This window comes from Schistocerca piceifrons, chromosome 3, assembly GCF_021461385.2.
Source record: "Schistocerca piceifrons isolate TAMUIC-IGC-003096 chromosome 3, iqSchPice1.1, whole genome shotgun sequence".
NCBI lineage: Eukaryota > Metazoa > Arthropoda > Insecta > Orthoptera > Acrididae > Schistocerca > Schistocerca piceifrons.
The window spans coordinates 599,412,577-599,434,997 of record NC_060140.1 but is presented as its reverse complement, the minus strand read 5'-3'; the positions used below and the strand labels follow the sequence as shown (position 1 = coordinate 599,434,997).

Below are 22,421 nucleotides of genomic sequence, written 5' to 3'. Positions count from 1 at the left end.
ATCATCAAACGTAATGCTGTTAAGCTTATTGGTACAATCACTATATCTATAAGTTTGGTGATGTTTTACCGTGTGGTAGGCTACTGTAAGCTCGGCTGCTCAAACTTTCGTCTCTTCACTTGACTGATGTTTCACAAAATAATTTTGTAGAGTTTTACTGCAGCTCGGTGCACTGTATCTGTTAATGTGTTTCTTTGACCTGTTGTGATCAACTATGTCGGAACGTACACCATGACTTACACTAATAAAACAGTTACATAGGAACACTCTGATTCGTAATCAAAACGACCTTTCTTAATGAAATTCCATTCCTTGGAATAACAGTCACTGAACTTGCAGGCACGTTTCGGCCTTGCGTTTCACAGTACTGCAGCAATAATACCACTAATATGAGAAAAAACTATTGCAGTTTGTCTGACAAAACATCAACTACTACACTGTTCTGACAATGAGTGTGTAAGTGGAGCGACAATCGGACGGTTTTATAACTCTGTTATAATAATACAACTTACTACCTGCTGGCCAAAGTACCGCTCAAAGTAAGTTATTGCCTGGGTGTATCAATACTGATACTGTGATTACTAGTATGGGACAATGGAGGTTTAAGACAAATAAGCGAAAATATATTAATTTCTTGTGTTGTATTTCCGTTAATATAGCGAAATCCCAAAAATTTGTAAAGTTTCACGAAATGTACTTAAAAACTGAATTCCGGGACTTTTGAGCGTCCCGAAACAAATTTTCTGGACACCGGAACACAGGGATGAAAACCGGGACAATCCCGGTTTTCTGGGACGTTTGGTCACCCTACGTTATATCACCCTACGTTATACTGATCCTGTCACTTCACTGCTGGGAAGCAGGTGCTATGGACGAGTTATTTCCTCTTGATTACTTTCATTATTGTTAGTAATTTTTGACAGCAATTTGCGAGGTTTGCTCAAAAAATTGCGGAACAGTCGTAATTTCGCACTAATGGTATGTTGGAGCAAAATGCTGTGTGTTAAGTGTAATTGGTGCAAGTTTCATTGTTGTATGTCTGTTAGTTTTTGTTCGGTGCTGTATTGAGTAGAACGTTGTGTCGCACAGTTTTCGGATTTAGAGGTGGCAGAGTCAGAGGAGTAAATCGCCTTCATTAAATTTTGCGTGAAACTCAAGCAAAACTTTACAGAGACACACCAAATGATGCAGGAAGCCTACGTCGATAAGTGCGTAAGCCATACTTGGTGTTACGAAAGGTTCACAGTGTTTAAAAATAGCGGACGGAAGTTAAAGAAGACTCAAGTACTGGACGCCTTTCGACGTCTATCGACGACGCTCATGTCAGGAACGTCAACAAAATTGTGCGTGCCAATCGAGGGCTCACTGTCCTAGAGATTTCATAGGTGTAACATTTCAGTTGTATCATACCATGAAATCCCGACATGAAATCCTGACATAGCATCTTGGAATGCATCGTGTTGCCTCCAGGTTCGTCCCGTGGCTCATGACTGAAGACCAGAAAGACCTTCGCCACGCAATCTGTGAAGAGCTTTTGGATCGCGCAAATGGAACGAGGTTTTTCTTAAGAGAATCATAACTGGTTATATGACGTGGATGTACGATTATGTTCAGGTTTAATCTTCACAACGCATCGAGAAAGCTCTCCAAGTCCATAAAAAGCTCGTCATGTTAGGTCAAATGTCGAAGCCATGCTGATAGTTTTCTTTGACTTAGAAGGATTAGTTAATCATGAATTAGTGTCACAGGTACAAATTATTAATCGTTGGTACTATCGGGCCGTGTTGCGACGTCTGAGAAAAAACATAAGAAGGAAACGGCCTGAAAGGTGGTGAGATAATTCATGGCTCTTACATCACGATTCATTCCTGCTGGTGAGATACTGTTGTAGATAAAACGAAATCACTATGCTGCCTCTCCTTCATTCTATCCAGACCTAATTCCTGCGGATTTTTTTTTTTGTTTTACTTCCAAAGTTCAAAACCCAGTTGAAATTACGAAGATTTGCAACGGTAGACGAGATGAAAGAAAATTCGCAGACTGCTTCCGGAAGTTGAAACGGCTTTGGGAGCGGTGTATCAACGGTGGAGGAGAGTATTTCGATGAAGACCATGCACAATAAGTAAAATGTCAGCATAGAAAAATTTTGTGGACGAAGTTCCGGAATTTTCTGAACAGACCTCGTATACTGGTATTTAGAATGGCTTTGTATAGCTTTTTGTAGTAGGAGGTTGTAATTTAGTGACGCCACACGATTTCACTCTCAGTTATTTGGATATTTCATTTTGACATTAAGGATAACTTCAGGTGAGGTTGACAGTACTCTTGGAATTGCAGTCTTCCTGTAGGACGAAGGGACGTGTCTTGTAGTAAGTAGTCACAAATAGCAGTCTTTTTTATGGCTGGTAACGTGTCAAATATAAGAGATTCTTTTACGCTGAGACGATTGGTTAAGCGGTCTTTAGAGCTGCAGAAAATCGGAGAGGAGACCTAAAGGCAGTTCACAGACCATTTACTTCGTACTATACAGGGCGATCCCATGATGATGTTGCAGACGTTCAGGGATGATGCATAAGGGTGATATTGGTCCGGAAACGACCGAGAAGAAATTTGTATGCGAAGATCTTCCTGATACCTTCGACTGTGGAATACGCAGAGGATAGGCAAAATAAAGTGAATAGTGGCTCTGTTTGACGGTCAACAACACAGGTAAGGCACGTGTCGCGCTGGGCTGCTTGTGTTCAGTACGGGCTATAGGCATCAGTGCAGGCTGTTTACGAGTAGTGCGCACTTCGTATTTGCATTTAGAGGCCGAGGTCGAAGAGCAACGAAAGACCTAAGAGACTTTCAAAGAGGGCTATTTGTGGGGGCCCGATTAGCTGGAGCATCAGTAACCAAGAGAGCCAACTTACTGAATGTTTCAAGAGAAACTATTTCAACAGCCATGAAAGCCTACACGAAACATGGAAAGACATAATTTGTGTAAACGTAATAGTGGAAGCAAATCAACACCAAATGGCAGAGATCGTTGTACGCAAGCACCAGTTGTGTCAAAACAACACAAAACTACTGCGGCTAAAGTGACTGCAGAGCTCAATGGCCATCTTCGAAATCCCGTATCTATTGACACTGTCCGCCGAGAACTCCAGAAATCGAACATTCATGAAAGAGCTGCTATACCGAAACCATTAGTGACAAAAACCAAAGCAAATAAACGTAAAACATGATGTCCGGCAGATAAAATCCTGAACCGCTGATCAGTGGAAACACGTCATACGATCCAACGAGTCAACGTTTTCGTTATCTCCAGCATCGGGCAGGGCTTACGTCTGGAGAACGCCAAGAGAAGCCTGATATCCTGACTGCTTGTATCCTACTGTTAAGCAAGGAGGTGGAAGTGCGATGGTATGGGCAACCATATCATGGTATTCTGCAGGTCCCATCATTACTCTCAAAGGTCGTGTTACAGCCAACGACTATGCGAACGTTTTAGGTGACAGGTGCACCCCATGATTCAAATGTTGTTCCCCAACAATAATGCCCTATTTCAGGACGATAATGCACCCATTCAATCAGCTAGGACAGTAGAATCGTGGTATGAGGAGTATGCAACTGTCCTGCAGCGTCTTCCCTGGCCAGCACAGTCTCCGGACGTGAACATTATCGAACCCTTGTGGGCGGTATTGAAGCACAGACTCCGGAGCAGATTTGCGCCTCCCCCCTCACTATAGGAGTTAGAAGAGGTTCTGATCGAAGAGTGGCATAGCATTCCACTGGAGACCACACAATCATTGCATGCCAATTTTCCAAGAAGCATCGCACCTGTATTACGGGAAAATGGGGGTCCAACCCCTTATTAATAAACCATTCCGAAGTCAGTATAAGTGTTCACACTATTTTTCCTATCACCTGTGTGTGCCGGAATTGTTAACGCTACGATTGTGTGGTAGGTATCCTCGACGAGCACTCAGGTGTAGAGGTTGAAATAATAACTAATCCAATTCTGAGGGCGTGCTGTGTTTTGACATGAGCAGTCCCGGTGCACTGCAGTAGACGGCAGGCTGTGTTCACAAGATGAATCCATAACGGCAATCAGCCCTAAGCAAATGAAGTTGTATATCCGGTGACGGAACTTGCAGGCATGATTTTCGTGTATGGGAAAACAAATGAAAGCAGCAGAGAGGCGGAAAGGTTGTACAGGAAAAATACCCGCGTAGAAGACATGCACCTGATGTTTTGAAGACTGTTCAAATGATTAAGTGAAACAAGGCAACTGGTACCACCGTACAACGACCGAGAATGACGGCGAAACGCAGAGGCGACTTAGTGCTTACTCTAGTGGATGAGGCGCCTGTAATCAGTACTCCATTTGTTGCACGTGAAGCGAATATTTCACACAGTATTGTATGGCGAGTATTACGGGGAATGCAGCTACACCCCGGCCATCCACAGAAAGCAAATGCTTCGATTCCTGCTGATTTCAGAACAGCTGACAACAAATTTCCTGAATGAAAGTTTCGCAAGTAAGCTTCTGTGAAGTTTAGAAGGTCGGAGACGAGGTACTGGCCGAATTAGTCTGTGAGAACGGGTCGCGAGTCATGCTTGGGTAGTTCAGTCGACAGAGCACTTGCTGCGAAAGGCAAAGGTCCCGAGTCCGAGTCTCGGTCCGGCACACTGTTTTAATCTGCCAGGAAGTTTCAAATCACTTTCCTGGCTTTTCAGGGATGAAACCTAGTTTACGAGAGACGGAATGCTAAATAGTCGCAATAGTCATGTTTGGGCCTATGAGAGCCCCGCTTTAAAGCTGTGAAGAGTCATTACTGCAGATTATCAAAGCACGTGTGGGCAGGCAAAGTCAATGATTACGTACTAGGCCCGTTTCTTCGACCTCTCCACTTAAATGTATCAGTCTATACAGTGAAATGATAATTAAATCAAGACTCTACGCTGCCAAAAGGCGTTGATATACATCAATGGGGACAGTTGAAAATGTGTGCCCCGACCGTGACTCGAACACAGGATCTCCTGCTTACATGGCAGACGCTCTATCCATCTGAGCCATCGAGGGCACAGAGCATAGTGCGAGTGCAGGGACTTATCCTTGCACGCTCCTCGTGAGACCCACATTCCCAACTTAATGTCAACACACTACAATCGTAGGTGCCCCTGCCCATTACACTCATCACTCGCGGCAGACAATTTTACTGAGTCCCGTACGAGTTCTGGCAATACGTGTACATCCGCACAGAAGAAGAAGGTCAATGGCCGGTTAGCCTTAACTATATGAACATGGTTTCTGTTCTTTCGGTCATTATCGGAGACACACGGCCCCGGTTTCTGGAACATATCCCATTTTTCGTCAACGGACGTGGTTCCAACATGATGGAGCCCCACTTCACTTTGGACTGAAGGACTGGACTGGATTACACATTCCCCGAAAAATGGATGGGCAGATGACATCCTGTTTCGTGGCCACCACGTTCACCGGAACTCACTCCACTTGATTTCTTCACATGGGGCCATGTGGGTCGCGGTAAGTTGGGCACTGGTTCCCAAAGTACTAATCGTTAAAAGTCGGTACAATTCGTAACACTTTGTGTCGACTCTTGCTCGCTCGCTCGCTCGATCGCTCCCTTTCTCTCTATCTATCTCTCTCTCTCTCTCTCTCTCTCTCTCCCTCTCTCTGTATCTCTGATTTCGATTGCTGCCGCTCTAATCTACCCCTGAGTTGTGGAGTTGTGCCATAGTAATGGCCAGACGAAACGTTTTTGTGTTCTCTGTGTGAGCGGATGATTAACTGATTAATAATAGAAACTGTACTTGCATTTAATGCATAGTGCAAGATGAGACACGATGTCTACTAAATGTTTTGAGTGTCATATTTCTTCTACTAATTGCCCTGTATTACAACTGCTTTAACGTAATTTACTATTCCTTGCTACAAACATGTATAACATTTGAAGGTGACAGTTTTTATAATGCACATTCACGAATACATGTTAGATAAGTCTGAATTTATACCTCAGCAGCCGATCGGCATGAGACACTCACGCCCACGTGTGGTCAGCATTGGAAAACCAGAAATAAAACGTCTTCCCTCTCATAACCTTTAACGCTGCAGTGGCAGCTCTACTTATGTCTCAGGCTCTGAGGTAGGCGGCCAGATTTACTTAGCTCACGGTGGAATTCACCAGCATCAAATAAAATCAAACAGGTCTTTAAATAACACTATCGCAGTAAGTTTTTTTATACCAAGTAGGTAAACTAATCTCTTCACAGGCTGTTAAAGTTAGTTGACGTTTGTGGATTCGGCTCTTAGTTGTTAGATACAAATTATAAAGTGCGTCTGAGACATGCGGGCCACACGGATGCTTGACTCGATGACTGCTGCTAAAGAGAATCTCCTGGTGAGACTTCTCGCTGCCTTCGACACTGTTCAAACGACACCACGCATACTAAAGCGGGTGCGACAGAACTTCGCGCGACGCTGCCATGCCTGCATTGACATTTTGAAAAACTGTTGTAAATGTAGCAGCTTGTGAATTTTTGCAGGTAAACTGAAATCAATCTTACTCTACCGTAGACTTTGAATTTTCCATTTCTTTGACATCAAGTCACGTGCGCTGCTACTAGTCTATACACGAGGGATATTATCTGGGGCATTAGGAACTATTCTGGATGAATTCCGTATACCACGATCAGGGTTCTTTAGTTGGGACTCTCAGAGTGTCCGCCGCGTGAGGCTAAGGAGGAACTTGAGTCGATATCAGCTTGTACCTTGCCACTTCGTCTTTTCCCGACTACAGTCCTTTACCTCAAATTGATGTATTTACCTTCTCCATCATTCCTGAAAGTTTGTAATGTTATCACGGGGTTAGCCTTTATAGCACTTCCGTCTCGTAAATCACTTTACGGAATGCCAGATATGTCAAACGGAATAGGGTGAACAATATAAGATTCTTTTGTTGTACTGTATTATTGTGTGACTGTTAGCGCCGAGTCATTACAACGAGAACGCTCAGCCGGTGAAGACGTGATATGTATTTGATAAGCTGCGAACGTCAGCAACTTGCGTCAATAATACTGGCCACATATCGGTAAAACAATGTTTATACGTCACTCGGTTTCAGTTATGTCGATTGGGCAATGTAGCGGCAATTCCTGTCTTTAATCTCTTGTACAACATGTTTTATTACAGAGATAAAAGAAACTGATTTGAATAGCCACAAGCGACGGTATATTTGTAGTTCTATTCTTTCAGACGTTATAAATTTGTTATATATTATCGAAACACGGTCATAATAAAATCCCAAAAATGGATCTTCGTGACATGACACGAACTTATCGCTTCCTGTCTTCACAGATGAAAAAATGGAAATGAGCGTATTGCGTCGTTGGCCGGGAGGCCCCATCCGGGGAAGTTCGGCCGCCAGGTGCAAGACTTATTTCATTCGACGCCCCATATTGGGCAACTTGAGCGCCGATGATGAGGATGATATGATGATGAGGACAACACAATACCTAATCCACGAGCGGAGAAAATCTCCAATCCGGCCGGGAATCCAACCCGGGCCCACATGCATGGGAGACAAGGATGTTAAAATCCAGCTAAGCAGGCAGGCTACACAGATGAAGACAGACGATGATACGACGTTTCCATATTTATTTTCTTGTTTTACTCCCACCTGTATTCCTCTATTTTGAAAACAAGATAGTTACACAGTTACTGTTACCTCTGCACAAAAATTATTCAGCGCTGGTAATGTCTTATGCAACATACGGTATACAGCTTATCATATGCAACAAGCACAAGTCTTCTGTTGTTTGGCTTTTCTATTACTTGAGATTGAAAATCGCTGAGTCATGTCGCGTCTTCTTGTTAGCCGTTCTCATACCCGTTTTAAGAGATTTATCATCTTCGCTACTGCTGTTTTATCTATTAACCAAGTACTTTCATTCATTTTACCACGAAACTGCCTCAAGGTCAGATGCTACAGTAGTTATGTAATGCTTGAAGTTAGGAGATCATTGCCTGTACCTAACGAAGTGTTCTTAGATTTCTCACTCAACTGAGATTTCTTCATTGATCAGAATACAGAAGGCTGTCATAGACATTAGAAATACCGTTAGAATGCCACAGCTTCCCTCTTTTTGCGCTACCTGAATTTCCTCCTCTTCTACTCTAATTGTCTTTCTCTGTCGTGCACATGAGCTAAGAATGCTTGCCATAATTATTCTGAATGATTGAGAGGATAATTTACCACAACAAACTTTCGTAATGGCACATAGCGTTCGAGATACATCACACAAGATGACATGAAAAGTAGGTACCTCATGAAATTCGTTGTGGCAGTATTGTTGGCAGTTGTTGGCAGTATTGAAGAACAACAACTGTTAAGTATAAATAAACTTACGAGTTAGTTAACGTGAAGCAGCTGAACTGACCAAAATACTACTTCGCAGTCAAGGTTTGGAACTTGTACAGAGAAGCAGGAAGTTTCTCACCGTTGGGGAACACCAGTCCACTTTATTGGAAACGAATATGTGGACTACTAACTTAGAAAACCCTTGGTAAGAAGCATCGTACAAAGTAAAATATCTTGAACGTAGATATCCCCATGTTTCAGAGCGTGTAGCGCTCTCGTCGTGAGCAAGCACTGGCGACCATTTGCTTCTGTAACTTTCATCCGTGTAGAAGATGCAGACCACACAATAACTGAATGGGACACAAAACCAATGAGTTGTCTATATCAAATATAGAAAAGCCGCGATTACGAGACTAGTAGCGACCAATTTGAGCACGTCACATCGTACAAGTATTTGGAGTAATGCTAAGAAGCGATATGTAATGAGATGATCACGTAGAATCAGTATTAGCCGGGAGTATTCTGAAAAACGGCGGTGCTTCTATAAATGAAATTGTGTGTAACGCACCAATTGTAGAGTATTACCCAGCGTTTGAAATTCTCATCAACGATGCCTGGCAGCAGATGTCAAAGAAATTCGGAGTCGTGCTTACAGGATCATATTGGTACAATAATGATTATGCTTGACTCGTATTCCGGACTAATGAGTTTCCAGTGCCTCTAAGGACATCGGTGTTTAAGTTCTTGCTCTTTTCTCTACGTCGTTCCAGTGAAAAACTGTGGTAGTCACTTTACATAAATAAAAACAGAAGGATGCTATTGCTTTTCCTAGACTTGTTCTACTGAGAAGACAGTGTTGTCTCTAAAATAGTATCTTTGTTACCCCATCCCAGCGCCATTGGACAACAAAATATTGTCTCAAATGGTAAACTGCTTCACAGCGCACTAACATTCCATCCAGTAATTGCAGAATAACATTTTGGAGACTATCTCAGGAATTAACTTCAAAGGAGTTTTTTAGTGTGTTCGTATGAACCACATTACATAATGATAACGTAAAAAGCTTACTGTGGGATACGGAAACCTCATCAGACACACAGATACAGTCAAATCTGAGAACTCAATGAACTAACGAACCTCCTTTTTGGCCATCAGAAGAAACATAACACATTGAATGCATACTAGAACCTCTCCGACATTCACAATGGATATCCGTTCCAAGGTTTTCCGAGTGCTACCTTCGACAATGTTTAGCTTACTCCTGTTCGCATCCGTTTGGAAGTATCTACACCGAAAGTACAGATTACGAAAAGAGCTAACACATCCAAACGCATACAATTTTCTGAGAAGAATTTTCCTAGGTACGTGATGATTACGTTCGAAGATGATAGATTTCAACAAGACAACGTCTCTAACCGGGACTGAAAAGATGATGTGTGATATTGCTGACTAGTGGATCTGTTATTAGATATTAACTTCTTTAACTGAAGGTGTAATTGGCAACACAAATCACCTTTATCTTTCGGAGCTCTGTTTGATACGTCATTTAACTGATGGTCAATTAACAGTCTGTTTCCATCACGAATTAGCATAATGACATTGGTGCTTATGGTGGTACTTGCATTGTTACCAACAATTCAATTTCCTGATATGTCAAACTTCGACGGTGACGCATAGAATCTACAATGCAGTTTCCTTTCCTTATAACCACTAGAATCTACAATACAGTTACCTTTATTGATAAGCGCACGCTGGACTGTGTGTAGATGGATTTCGAATACCAGATCTTATGTTGCATTTGCCAGGAGATACTGACATGTTGTGTGTACTGAGAAGAAAAGATTTTTTGAGTTAACGTATATAGTCAACTACGGATGATTTTGCTTATCAATTAGAACCGTGATCTTGTTCTCTGAAGATGTAGAGTTTAACGTTGCACACATTTCACTCTAGCAAAACAAAACTATGAAAATTAACTAGTAAAAGACCCAAACAAGTACAAAAATGTGTTGAAAACTTCTTGAAATTAGGAAAGCCTAAATTAAGAAGAACTTTTTGTGTATGTGGATATGTGGAACTTCAAGATATTTCAGATACACATTGAAGTTAACAGAATGGTAAAGATATTTGCACTGGTAACGTGTGGGTAACATTGGATGCAATACATCACTAAAAATATCAAGGAAAAGCTATTTCTATGGAATCCCTGGAGGAGGGGAAGCAGGAGACTAGTGTTCAACGTTTCGTCGATAACGAGGTCATTAGAGACGGAGCACAAAATCGGATTAGGGAAGGGGGGGGGGGGAGGGGGAAGGAAATCGGCCGTGCGCTTTCAGAGAAACCATCCCGGCACTTGCCTGAATCGATTTAGGAAAATCACGGGAAACGTAAATCCGGATGGCCGGACGCGGAGTTGAATGGTCGTCCTCCAGATTACGGTATCCCTGTGTTATCGAAAGCAGATTTAAATGTCTACGTTCAGCTTCAAAATGAAGGGTTTTCGGGATACAGCCGGAAAACTAAGCGAGGCAAAAATTAACTGTAGATTTATCAGTTCTCATAAAGTACCATACAGTCCATTTACTCAAATACGATTTTGTAGTTTACGCTGTAAGCAAAAAGAAGTAAATTCCCGTACAGATATTTGATGCCTTGTCTAATTGTCTCAACGTAGCCCTCAACTAAGGAGCATTTCAACTGCATCTTCTGCGAAACTCAAGTGTTTCACAAACTTACCTAGCTTTGACGATAGAATGGTGCCGATCGTGGCTGGTTTTTTTCCACCACGTTATATCGATCTGTCAGGATGAGTCCAACGCATATTGTAAAGTTCCGTGTGGTACTTTTTATTGGGGACGCTGAATGTGTAAGCTTTGCTCTGCTCGTACATATATTTTATACTTTACTATTGTGTTTCGATGAGAGGTTCCAAAAGTTGTCACTGGGATACTACTCCGGTAAAACATGTATGAGAACGGTTAAATTATCTATCTCACTAAATCTGATGTAAGAACAACTAATGCGATGCCTAAACAAGGATATAATGGGTGAGGTCAAACATGTAAATGTTAGACCCGTTGTGTTGCCACTGTTAACATAAAAAATAGTTCGGTCAACTGTTACGTTTTATAAAAAGTAGGAAAAAAACGTAATCCTTACGCTACAGCACAATATTCCTGTTTCAAACATGTCGTAAGAAAACTGCTTCTTCATAATCCCTCTGCAACGTAACCTACTTTCGGATGCCAATCGATATCAATACGTTGTAATATCACGGCGTAATATATATGCTAGAAATATAATTCTTTGCCACAGGGGTGATACAGAAAAGCCACTATCTATATGTCAGGAAAATGTCGTCAGTGTGAGAATGCGTTAGGGTCAAGGGTTGCTTGTACGTGCGTATTGGATTTGCCCCGCCAGCGACAGCACTGTATCTCCCTCCACACGTTTTGATATGACACGACGTATCTCTAAAAACCGTATCGGAGCATGGGCGTGTTACTTTCGGACGGAGACCCTCCAAAATTTCGCATTTTCTGGATGTGACGTACTACCTGTTTCACTTTTGCGAGATAAGATCAAGATAACTTGTTTCACTGTGATAATTCTACACAAGCCATGATATATAAGCTCCTACCACCAGTGCTCATCCTTGGTATCGCCATTCACTGTGAACCATCGAAAGCGCTGACGTCTTTTCGACATGAATCTAAGAGGTGAGCTGAAAGCTACAGCTGTGTTCTAGTTTTTTGTTATTCTCACTGACAGACTTCATTTTACCGATGCAAATGTGGTAGCCATGCGCTAGGACTCTTTTCTGTGCCAGGTACATTCCTGCGTCTATTAACAACTCCCGCCGAGTACTGCCAACCATTTTATATCTCTCTTGTTTTCTGTTTCTACGAGAAACTTGTTTCTTGTGCTATCTTTTCGGATTTGTTGTTTGAAAACTGTAGGAACAGCAATATTCAACTCACTTAGGGACGACTAACGAAACAGGACAACTGTCAATTGTAACTTATGCATTCATTACTCATAGTCACAAATTTATATGCAGTTAAAACTTATTGACTGCTTAAAAGATGTACTGTGATTGAGGCCTCTCGGTTTAGATTTGTACATCATAGCTTCTCTATTTGAGAGAAGGTTTACACATATCATAATAACCATTTATTTTTTTCTGTTCCGGTAATGTAATACTGCCTGGATGAACCGAATGAGATACTATACTACGATATAATTCGACTCCTAATAAACTTTATGCAGCATTTATTGGCATTTTAAAGGAAAATCGCTTTCCCTTAACATTAAGTTTTGGCTCAGTTCAATAGGGTTTCTGCCATAATATACGCCATAGTGGATTAACTAAGGTTCACAAACATCTCTTTATTTTACATCAAGATGTTTATACTCATTATTTCTGAAGAAAAGTTTTGGGATAGCATGGGACCAGCTGTAACACAATCAGTCCTCTGAACAACAGACGTAATAGTTTAATTGCGAAATTGAAGATTCGTAGTTATGACTGTAGACTTTCTCGCTGTCTCAAAACGCGGTTATTTGGAAAGAGTAATCATAACTTTTCTGTTGCTCCTGTAACGTTTCATTCTTTTCAAGGAATTCAGTAATTTTTTCTTAAGTCTATTTTTTGAAAATATTGACAGAAAGTTGGATTTAACACATTGCTCTAAGTTTCGTTTCTTCTACACTATCTGTCTTAGTTTTTCTTTGTCATTCTCGTTCTTATTTTATATTTATACTCTCGTGGTGGCGTTATCTTGCTGTTTACAAACATGAAACTTAGAGGAATGTAACATGTTTGTAGTATGTTTCTTTAGGACGGGTTGATCATCATTAGTTTCAGACACATGTTGCACTGTGTGGTATTCATCATTTTGCAGGTGGTTCGAGACAACACGGATTCTTAGAAATACTTAATTTACTGCAACTTCTTAAGGTTTTCGTGGCTTGTAGTAAAATGTGAAACATTTGGTCTTGTTGTGCCCCGATTTCTTGTTATCAGTACCTCATTCAGTAAAAGATTCCGGTATAAGTTTTTCTTCAGTATTGTCAATCACAAATTGACGAGATCTGAGTGTTTCACATAAATCGGAGCAGGTTATCGCCTTTTTGTCATTGACCAAATTTAACACTAGGTTCTGCTGTTAGATGGAATAAACAATCCGTGTGCTATGATCTGTTACTAGAAACCCATATAAATACGAAACCGTTTAATGTGACAGCGATAGCAATATCGTACCGTCGTTCATAATACATATGGCGTTTACTTCCGTTTACTACAAGATCACGAATTTATATTTCCTTGGAACAAGTGAATACTAGTAGATTATGGTATCTTCAAATTGATGTGGACGTTCGGCGATGTTGATGTTCATGCTGGAGTAATTATTCTTAACAGGGACAATGGTTTTGACCGTCTTCATCATTCTTTCGCAGGAATGGATCTCTTGAAGGAGATCCAGTAAGTGAATGAAATATTTTTTAAATAATCTTGATTCTTCCGGTACTGGTGTGAGGAGTATAAGTAAGACTATCTGTCCATTATATGAGCTGTTTCTGTCAGATACGCATATATGTGTAAGCTGCAACTTATCGTATCATGAGTATATTCCAGAGAATAGTTTACAAAATCCTTTTGGCTACGAAGATACGCACACATTTTTTAATAGTCTGAAAAGAATTAGGTTTACACTCATCTGTTCATGCCATTTCGTGTTACCGGTATGTTTATGGTATATGTGAATTCTGTCTTATATTTAGTGATCTGAATTTGCACTTAATACATTGTAACTTCGTCAAAAATTTTCATGATTTGTACCTGCATCATACGAACCTGTTTTGGAAATCTTTTAGGGAATATCCAATTCCTCTCGATCTCAAAGTGAAACAAACTACTGAGGATTGTTAATCTATCGACATTTTCTTCTCAGAGAGATATATTATAACACTAATATATTATTATGGTTAATATGGTTGCATCCTACTTAAGAGTAGTACGGTGTGGAAGCTTCGAACACAGTTGAAAAAAAATTTCTCCTCAAATGAAAACGTACGTTAATATACACATAAATAAATTAATCGACTTGTAGACCACGACTGTGAAACTCTTAGCTTTCAGTGCGTACGCTGCGTATTAAATACTATGGATTGTAACTTCCGTCATTGAAAAGGTGAACGTAGACAGAGGTTAGTACTCGCTGTGTCCACAATGTGTCTGTCCCACGGGCAGAAAATATTGCGAATTGTTCCAGGAAAGCGATAATATTGGCTGGGTATAGATTTAAACATTCTGAGTTTCCCGTGCGGGGGACAGGTAAATGTCTACGAACGCTTCAGCCTTACTGGACGGCTGTGGTCTTTTATTTTCATGCGAAATGGGTATCTTCTCTTTACTTACTTTTCAGTATTTGTTTAATTACTCCTGTCCTAATTTTTATTATTGTGTAGGCTCTCGATACACCTTACAATGCGGAATGGTATATTGCGTATTTTGTGTTAGTAATTGGTTTAATGCCGGTCTTTCTCTTCCAACTAACTGTCCTTCCCCTTTATTGTCCCATTTCAATAACATAGCTGCTTACCAGCAAACAGCAGGGATCCTTCGTCAACTGAACGTAGCCATCTCACAGCTTTTATCCGTTCTGTTGTACAGACAAATATTGTAGATATTACAAAATTAAAACGTGATGATCCATAACGTGCCACTTAACTTTATTTTAACTGGTTCAATTAAGAACAGTAGCATACCATACAATACGACGTTTTTCATACTCGAATTCTGATATCGAGTAAGATGGTGCAGTGGTAAAACACTTGACCCATAATCTCGAGGGGGATGGTTCAACTTCTCAACCGATCATTTCGGTTTATTGTAATCCGCAATGTTCCCAAGCCGTTTAGTTAAATACTGGGATGATTCCTTTGAAATGGATACGGACGAGTATCCTTCCTTGAAGAGTATCTTGTGCTCTGTCGTCGATGGGACATAAACCATAATATTCCTTTCTTCGAATTTTGATCCTTAACAAGTTGCGGTATGTTGAGATTTCCATCGGTGTTTTTGTTAGACTTTGTTGCCATCTCAAATATTTCTATGCAGTTACAGATGATTAACTTTCAAATTTCTCTTGTTTGCGTAACTTGACTGTTAGATAACTAACGTATCAAGTGATATAAACAAATATTTTCGTTGTTTCACTTTCTCTGTCGTTTTCATAGGTCACGCCCGTTCCTGCAACCAATATGTCACGCGACTGTTTCATGGTTGTAGAGTCAGGGAAATCAGTGCGCAGTTAAATGTTACTTGCCAATATTAAAGGCACCTCCCTGTTATTTTGGTATGGCACCTAAGCATTCTGCAACGGCAAAGGCGAAATGTATAAATGTGACACATTATCAATTGCAAATACGTACTGGGTGCGTATAATGCCTGCAGAAGACCCGACGCAAACAAGAAAAGCAGAGAAAAATGTAAATCATTGACGATGCCAGGTGTGAAAAGGTGAAACATATTTAGTAATAAAAAATAAATATTCAGTTTGCAAAAGACGGATTCACTCTTAACAACATGGTAAACATAATTGGAATCTTAATTCAGGGAGAACTGTTGCAGGTATTAACAATATTCTTCTTTTTCACTGGCAAAGTTGTAACTGATGCGAAGCGTTCTCGAAGTTAATCCAAAGACCTCTCAGGATAATATGTGCCAATAACTGGCACTTTCAAAACAGCAACTCTGCCCAAATTTCGCTAATTTTCAGAGTTTTCAAGCGAGCCGCGACAAGTCACATAATTGTTACGCAGTAAATTTTTCAGGTGCTATATTTTTCCAACTTGACACGGAAAATTCACTTACCCTGGCATATTTGCCTCGGTGTTTGAATGCAATCAGTTCATTTCATTTGTTGTTAATACATCAGGCACTGAATAAGACTCATCACGTCACATGACAGAACCCTTGCATTATCACCTCAGTGAATCCTTACACTTGCATGTTGTAGCCAACTCGTGAAATACATGCGTAATTCCACGAAATTAGTTATTCTTCCATCATATACGTCATTAAAATAATATCTTTGTCAAGAGTTTCAAAATACCTTCCATATTCTTCCATTTCTGAAAAAAGGGTCACTTATAGTCTCCTACGAAGAATATCAACAATATAGGAAAAGACAGATTGCTACTTAACCATAAATAAGACACGCTAAGTTGCAGACAGGCACATTTAAAAGACACTTACATATAAGCTTTCGGCCACAGTCTTCCTTGGAAAATGATAAATACACACTATACATTCACACAAGCAAGAACAACTAACGGGCACGTGACAACCACCTCTGGCAGCTCGGGCCAGAATGCCGAGCAGCCGGAATTGGCGGTCACGTGTGCAAGAGGTGTGCGTTTCTTCGGAAAAGGGTTGTGGCCGAAATCTTATGTGCAAGTGTCTTTTAATAATGCCTAACAGCAACTTTGTGTCTCCTCATTACGATGAATAGTAATCTGTCTTCTCCTACATTGTGTAAGTCATAACTGTTCGCGCAAACGCTGCTTTTTATACTAGGGTCATGACAGCTACCGATAGTTCCCGGGTTCGATTCCCGGCGGGGTCAGGGATTTTCTCTGCCTCGTGATGGCTGGGTGTTGTGTGATGTCCTTAGGTTAGTTAGGTTTAAGTAGTTCTAAGTTCTAGGGGCCTGATGACCATAGATGTTAAGTCCCATAGTGCTCAGAGCCATTTTTTTTAGCTACCGATATTGAAAACTCCGCTCGTGCTGACACTCCTATGTCTTTAGGATTACTTTCTCTGTGAACGCATGTGTCAGAATCTTGGAAAAACTGAAGTATATTCTTCTTCCGTTGAAGGGAATAATGATGACAACAACTAGCTGAGTAAGTCATAACTGTTCGCGCAAACGCTGCTTTTTATACTAGGGTCATGACAGCTACCGATATTGAAAACTCCGCTCGTGCTGACACTCCTATGTCTTTAGGATTACTTTCTCTGTGAACGCATGTGTCAGAATCTTGGAAAAAATGAAGTATATTCTTCTTCCGTTGAAGGGAATAATGATGACAACAACTAGCTGATTGCAATTGTAGAAAACTGTCACAAACGTACGGTGAAGCAAGCATCAGTAGCAAATGCACATTAATCAAGTAATGTCCTTTCTGAAATGCTACTTGCACAAAAGAACTGAAGAAGCCCCTACAGTTGTGTGTGCTGTACGCTAACAGCACTCAGGACTCTGTCAGCGTTTTAGAAGAAACAGTAACAGAAAAAACACTAAACAGTCTAACAGGGCAGTGTGAATTTTGAATATTTATGGCAAGATCAAGTCAAAATATGGTCTTCCCTAATATATATTTAAACACATGGGCACTTCAGAGCATGTGCCTATTCAGTGCTTCCTTAGCCCTCAGGGGTCCCCCGACAGATGCAAGTACACAAATGTACTACACCGTGAAACAGGCAGGTGGCGCTCTTAATCACGTCCGCAATATCCTTCGTGTTATCGTATCTACAGCCCTAAACGAGCGAGAGACGAAATTATTTCGGGGCTTCGTATTTCATTTTAAGCGGCCGAATTGCAACTACTCATGGAGGCCAAAACCACAGTCCTAGAAGAATGGATTATTTTAAAATGCTTTAATGATGTTTCATGTACAGCGATCCGAGTTTGTCTCCTCCAAACATTAAAGACCCCCTTCATACTGTACCAGGTTTATTACAGGGTCCAGTGGAATGTTACATAACTGAAGGAAAGATATATATATATATATATATATATATATATATATATATATATATATATATATATATATATATAGTTGCTTCATGGAAGACACGCACGATTTAATTCCGTATCATTTGTACTGGAAATATATGTAAAGTGAACACTAGGAATTATTAATATTGTTGGTTTAAATGTCTTGCTACATTTTAAACTTAACATAAAATACATTCCTGTTCTACAACACAAAATGAGGTCGCGAAGGGACTAACTAACAGCAGGCCGGAGTGGCCGAGCGGTTCTAGGCGCTTCAGTCTGGAACCGCGCCATCGCCACGGTCGTTAGCTCGAATCCTGCCTCGGGCATGGATGTGTGTGATGTCCTTAGGTTAGTTAGGTTTAAGTAGTTCTAAGTTCTAGGGGACTGATAACCTCAGATGTTAAGTCCCATACTGCTCAGAGCCATTTGAACCATTTGAACTAACTAACAGCACAGCTCACTACACACTTGTTTACCGAACACTGAATCTGGTAATTCATTGACGATTTTGCTTTTGGGTCGCACAAAAGAAAGTGTCATTTTATGAAGTATTCTGCTAACTGCTACTAAAATTTAGCAAATAGCATTCTTTAAGTGACAGCAAAATTATCACAGACTTTTATTTTACTTTCAGCAAGTGTGTTAACGACCGTGTGGGTCCTAGTTGCTGTAACTGCAGTCGACGCATCACCTGTAGGTGACTGTCCGCCAGTAGATGCGCTAGATCACACAGACCATCTACCAGACAGCAAAAACTGTTCACTTTTCTACAAATGTGATCACGCAGCACCTGTATTGTTTATATGTCCTGATGGACTCCACTTCAACCCTGTGCTGGAAGTATGTGATTGGCCAGACCGTGCAGGCTGTTCAGGTGCATCACCATCAACTGTAGCACCAAGCTCATCCTCAGCTGCTCCTACAGGTGCTGCCACTACAGCAGCTCCAACTGCAGCACCAAGCTCAACAGCCAATCCAACATCTGCTCCATCAGGAGACTGTCCAGCAGTCGGCACCTGCCCACAATATGAAGATGAGAACTCTATTGCTAAACACCTCCCCCATGCCACAAACTGCAGCCAATTCTGTAAATGTGATCATGGAAAACCTGTCACATTCGACTGTCCTGCTGGACTACACTTCAACCCTACACTGGAAGTATGTGACTGGCCAGACCAAGCAGGCTGTTCAGGTGGATCAGCATCAACTGCTGCTCCCAGCTCTTCCACAGCTGCTCCTACAAGTGCTGCCACTATATCAGCTCCAACGGCAGCACCAAGCTCATCCACAGCTGCTCCTACAAGTGCTGCCACTACAGCAGCTCCAACGGCAGCACCAAGCTCAACAGCCAATCCGACATCTGCTCCATCAGGAGACTGTCCAGCAGTCGGCACCTGCCCACAATATGAAGATGAGAACTCTATTGCTAAACACCTCCCCCATGCCACAAACTGCAGCCAATTCTGTAAATGTGATCATGGAAAACCTGTCACATTCGACTGTCCTGCTGGACTACACTTCAACCCTACACTGGAAGTATGTGACTGGCCAGACCAAGCAGGCTGTTCAGGTGGATCAGCATCAACTGCTGCTCCCAGCTCTTCCACAGCAGCTCCTACAAGTGCTGCCACTACAGCAGCTCCAACAGCAGCACCAAGCTCAACAGCCAATCCAACATCTGCTCCATCAGGAGACTGTCCAGCAGTCGGCACCTGCCCACAATATGAAGATGAGAACTCTATTGCTAAACACCTCCCCCATGCCACAAACTGCAGCCAATTCTGTAAATGTGATCATGGAAAACCTGTCACATTCGATTGTCCTGCTGGACTACACTTCAACCCTACACTGGAAGTATGTGACTGGCCAGACCAAGCAGGCTGTTCAAGTGGATCAGCATCAACTGCTGCTCCCAGCTCTTCCACAGCAGCTCCTACAAGTGCTGCCACTACAGCAGCTCCAACAGCAGCACCAAGCTCATCCACAGCTGCTCCTACAAGTGCTGCCACTACAGCAGCTCCAACGGTAGCACCAAGCTCAACAGCCAATCCGACACCTGCTCCATCAGGAGACTGCCCAGCAGTCGGCACCTGCCCACAATATGAAGATGAGAACTCTATTGCTAAGCACCTCCCCCATGCCACAAACTGCAGCCAATTCTGTAAATGTGATCATGGAAAACCTGTCACATTCGACTGTCCTGCTGGACTCCACTTCAACCCTACACTAGAAGTATGTGACTGGCCAGACCAGGCAGGCTGTTCAGGTGGATCAGCATCAACTGCAGCTCCCAGTTCATCCACAGCTGCTCCCACAAGTGCAGCCACTACAGCAGCTCCAACTGCAGCACCAAGCTCATCAACAGCAACTCCTACAAGTGCTGCCACTACAGCAGCTCCAACGGCAGCACCAAGCTCATCCACAGCTGCTCCTACAAGTGCTGCCACTACAGCAGCTCCAACAGCAGCACCAAGCCCAACAGTTAATCCGACACCTGCTCCATCAGGAGACTGCCCAGCAGTCGGCACCTGCCCACAATATGAAGATGAGAACTCTATTGCCAAGCACCTCCCCCATGCCACAAACTGCAGCCAATTCTGTAAATGTGATCATGGAAAACCTGTCACATTTGACTGTCCTGCTGGACTCCACTTCAACCCTACACTAGAAGTATGTGACTGGCCAGACCAGGCGGGCTGTTCAGGTGGATCAGCGTCAACTGCAGCTCCCAGTTCATCCACAGCTGCTCCCACAAGTGCAGCCACTACAGCAGCTCCAACTGCAGCACCAAGCTCATCAACAGCTGCTTCTACAAGTGATGCCACTACAGCAGCTCCAACGGCAGCACCAAGCTCTACAGCCAATCCAACATCTGCTCCATCAGGAGATTGCCCAGCCGTCGGCAGCTGCCCACAATATGAAGATGAGAACTCTATTGCTAAGCACCTTCCCCATGCCACAAACTGCAGCCAGTTCTGTAAATGTGACCATGGAAAACCTGTCACATTCGACTGTCCTGCTGGACTCCACTTCAACCCTACACTAGAAGTATGTGACTGGCCAGACCAAGCGGGCTGTTCAGGTGGATCGCCATCAACTGCAGCTCCTAGCTCATCCTCAGCTGCTCCCACAAGTGCAGCCACTACAGCAGCTCCAACTGCAGCACCAAGCCCATCAACAGCTGCTCCTACAAGTGCTGCCACTACAGCACCTCCAACTGCAGCACCAAGCTCATCGACAGCTGCTCCTACAAGTGCTGCCACTACAGCAGCTCCAACGGTAGCACCAAGCTCAACAGCCAATCCAACAGGAGACTGCCCAGCAGTCGGCAGCTGCCCACAATATGAAGATGAGAACTCTATTGCTAAGCACCTTCCCCATTCATCTGACTGCACCAAGTTCTGCAAATGTGACCATGGTACACCTGTTACATTTGACTGCCCTGCTGGGCTCCATTTCAACCCTACACTGGAAGTATGTGACTGGCCATACCGTGCTGGCTGTGTAAATAGTTCACCTTTATAGGCATGTGCTACCAAAATGGCTACTATAGCTTCAGCCTACCAATATGACTACTATAGTTTCAGCCAAACTAAGTAGTGGTACACCTGGTAGATCCACAGTGTTATTCGCCTATAAGACGCTTATGATTCAGTTTTACCGTGTCTTACATATGTTGAAGATTCTATTGTTAAGCATCTCGGACGCAGAACCAACTGAAGTCTATATTGCGTTTGCAGTCATGGTGCATCAATCACTGAAATATTTTGTTTTGAGCTGTTTTTCAGTGTGAAACTGTATGTGTGAGACTCTCCTTTTGACTCTATATGTGACTAAGTGAATATCTAATAGATGTATTTATCTTTAAATTTATATTTCTTTTTATTCATGTAACTGTGTAATGTGCAAAAAATCATTTCATAATACACAGCAGAGTGTTACGTTTAGTTTTACTGAACTCATATTTAGACTCTTTACATAGACGTAGAAACGGCAGATGTCACATATGTAGAAATGTTTTTTTGGTCCACTGAAATACAATTTCCATTTTTTTTCGAATCTGTATAATAAATAATGATTGCATTTAAAAGGTCTTTCGATCTTTATAGCCCCTGGACCGTAAAGCATTCCTTCTAACTGTGATACTGGCACTATAAAATACACATTTCTCCGTGTTTCCTCCTGGTATCTCCGTCATTAGGTGATGTTTGAGCTTGGGAACTGTGTGAATCAGCAAACATAAATTTATTGTTTCAAAAGC

At 42.0% G+C, this 22,421-nt stretch overlaps 1 protein-coding gene and 1 non-coding gene across 2 annotated transcripts; one reads left to right on the top strand and one right to left on the bottom strand.

Annotated features, from left to right (window-relative positions):
* Positions 1–4,994: 4,994 nt before the first annotated feature.
* On the bottom strand, positions 4,995–5,069 carry Trnat-ugu. The gene has a single exon. It is a non-coding gene; the product is annotated as a tRNA-Thr (tRNA).
* Positions 5,070–12,072: 7,003 nt separating this feature from the next.
* On the top strand, positions 12,073–21,685 carry LOC124788878 (chondroitin proteoglycan-2-like). Its single transcript, XM_047256162.1, has 5 exons — positions 12,073–12,085; positions 18,795–19,730; positions 19,800–20,048; positions 20,190–20,426; positions 20,628–21,685. The coding sequence occupies exons 1-5, from the start codon at positions 12,073–12,075 to the stop codon at positions 21,683–21,685; spliced, it is 2,493 nt and encodes an 830-aa protein (XP_047112118.1).
* The last annotated feature ends 736 nt before the right edge of the window (positions 21,686–22,421 follow it).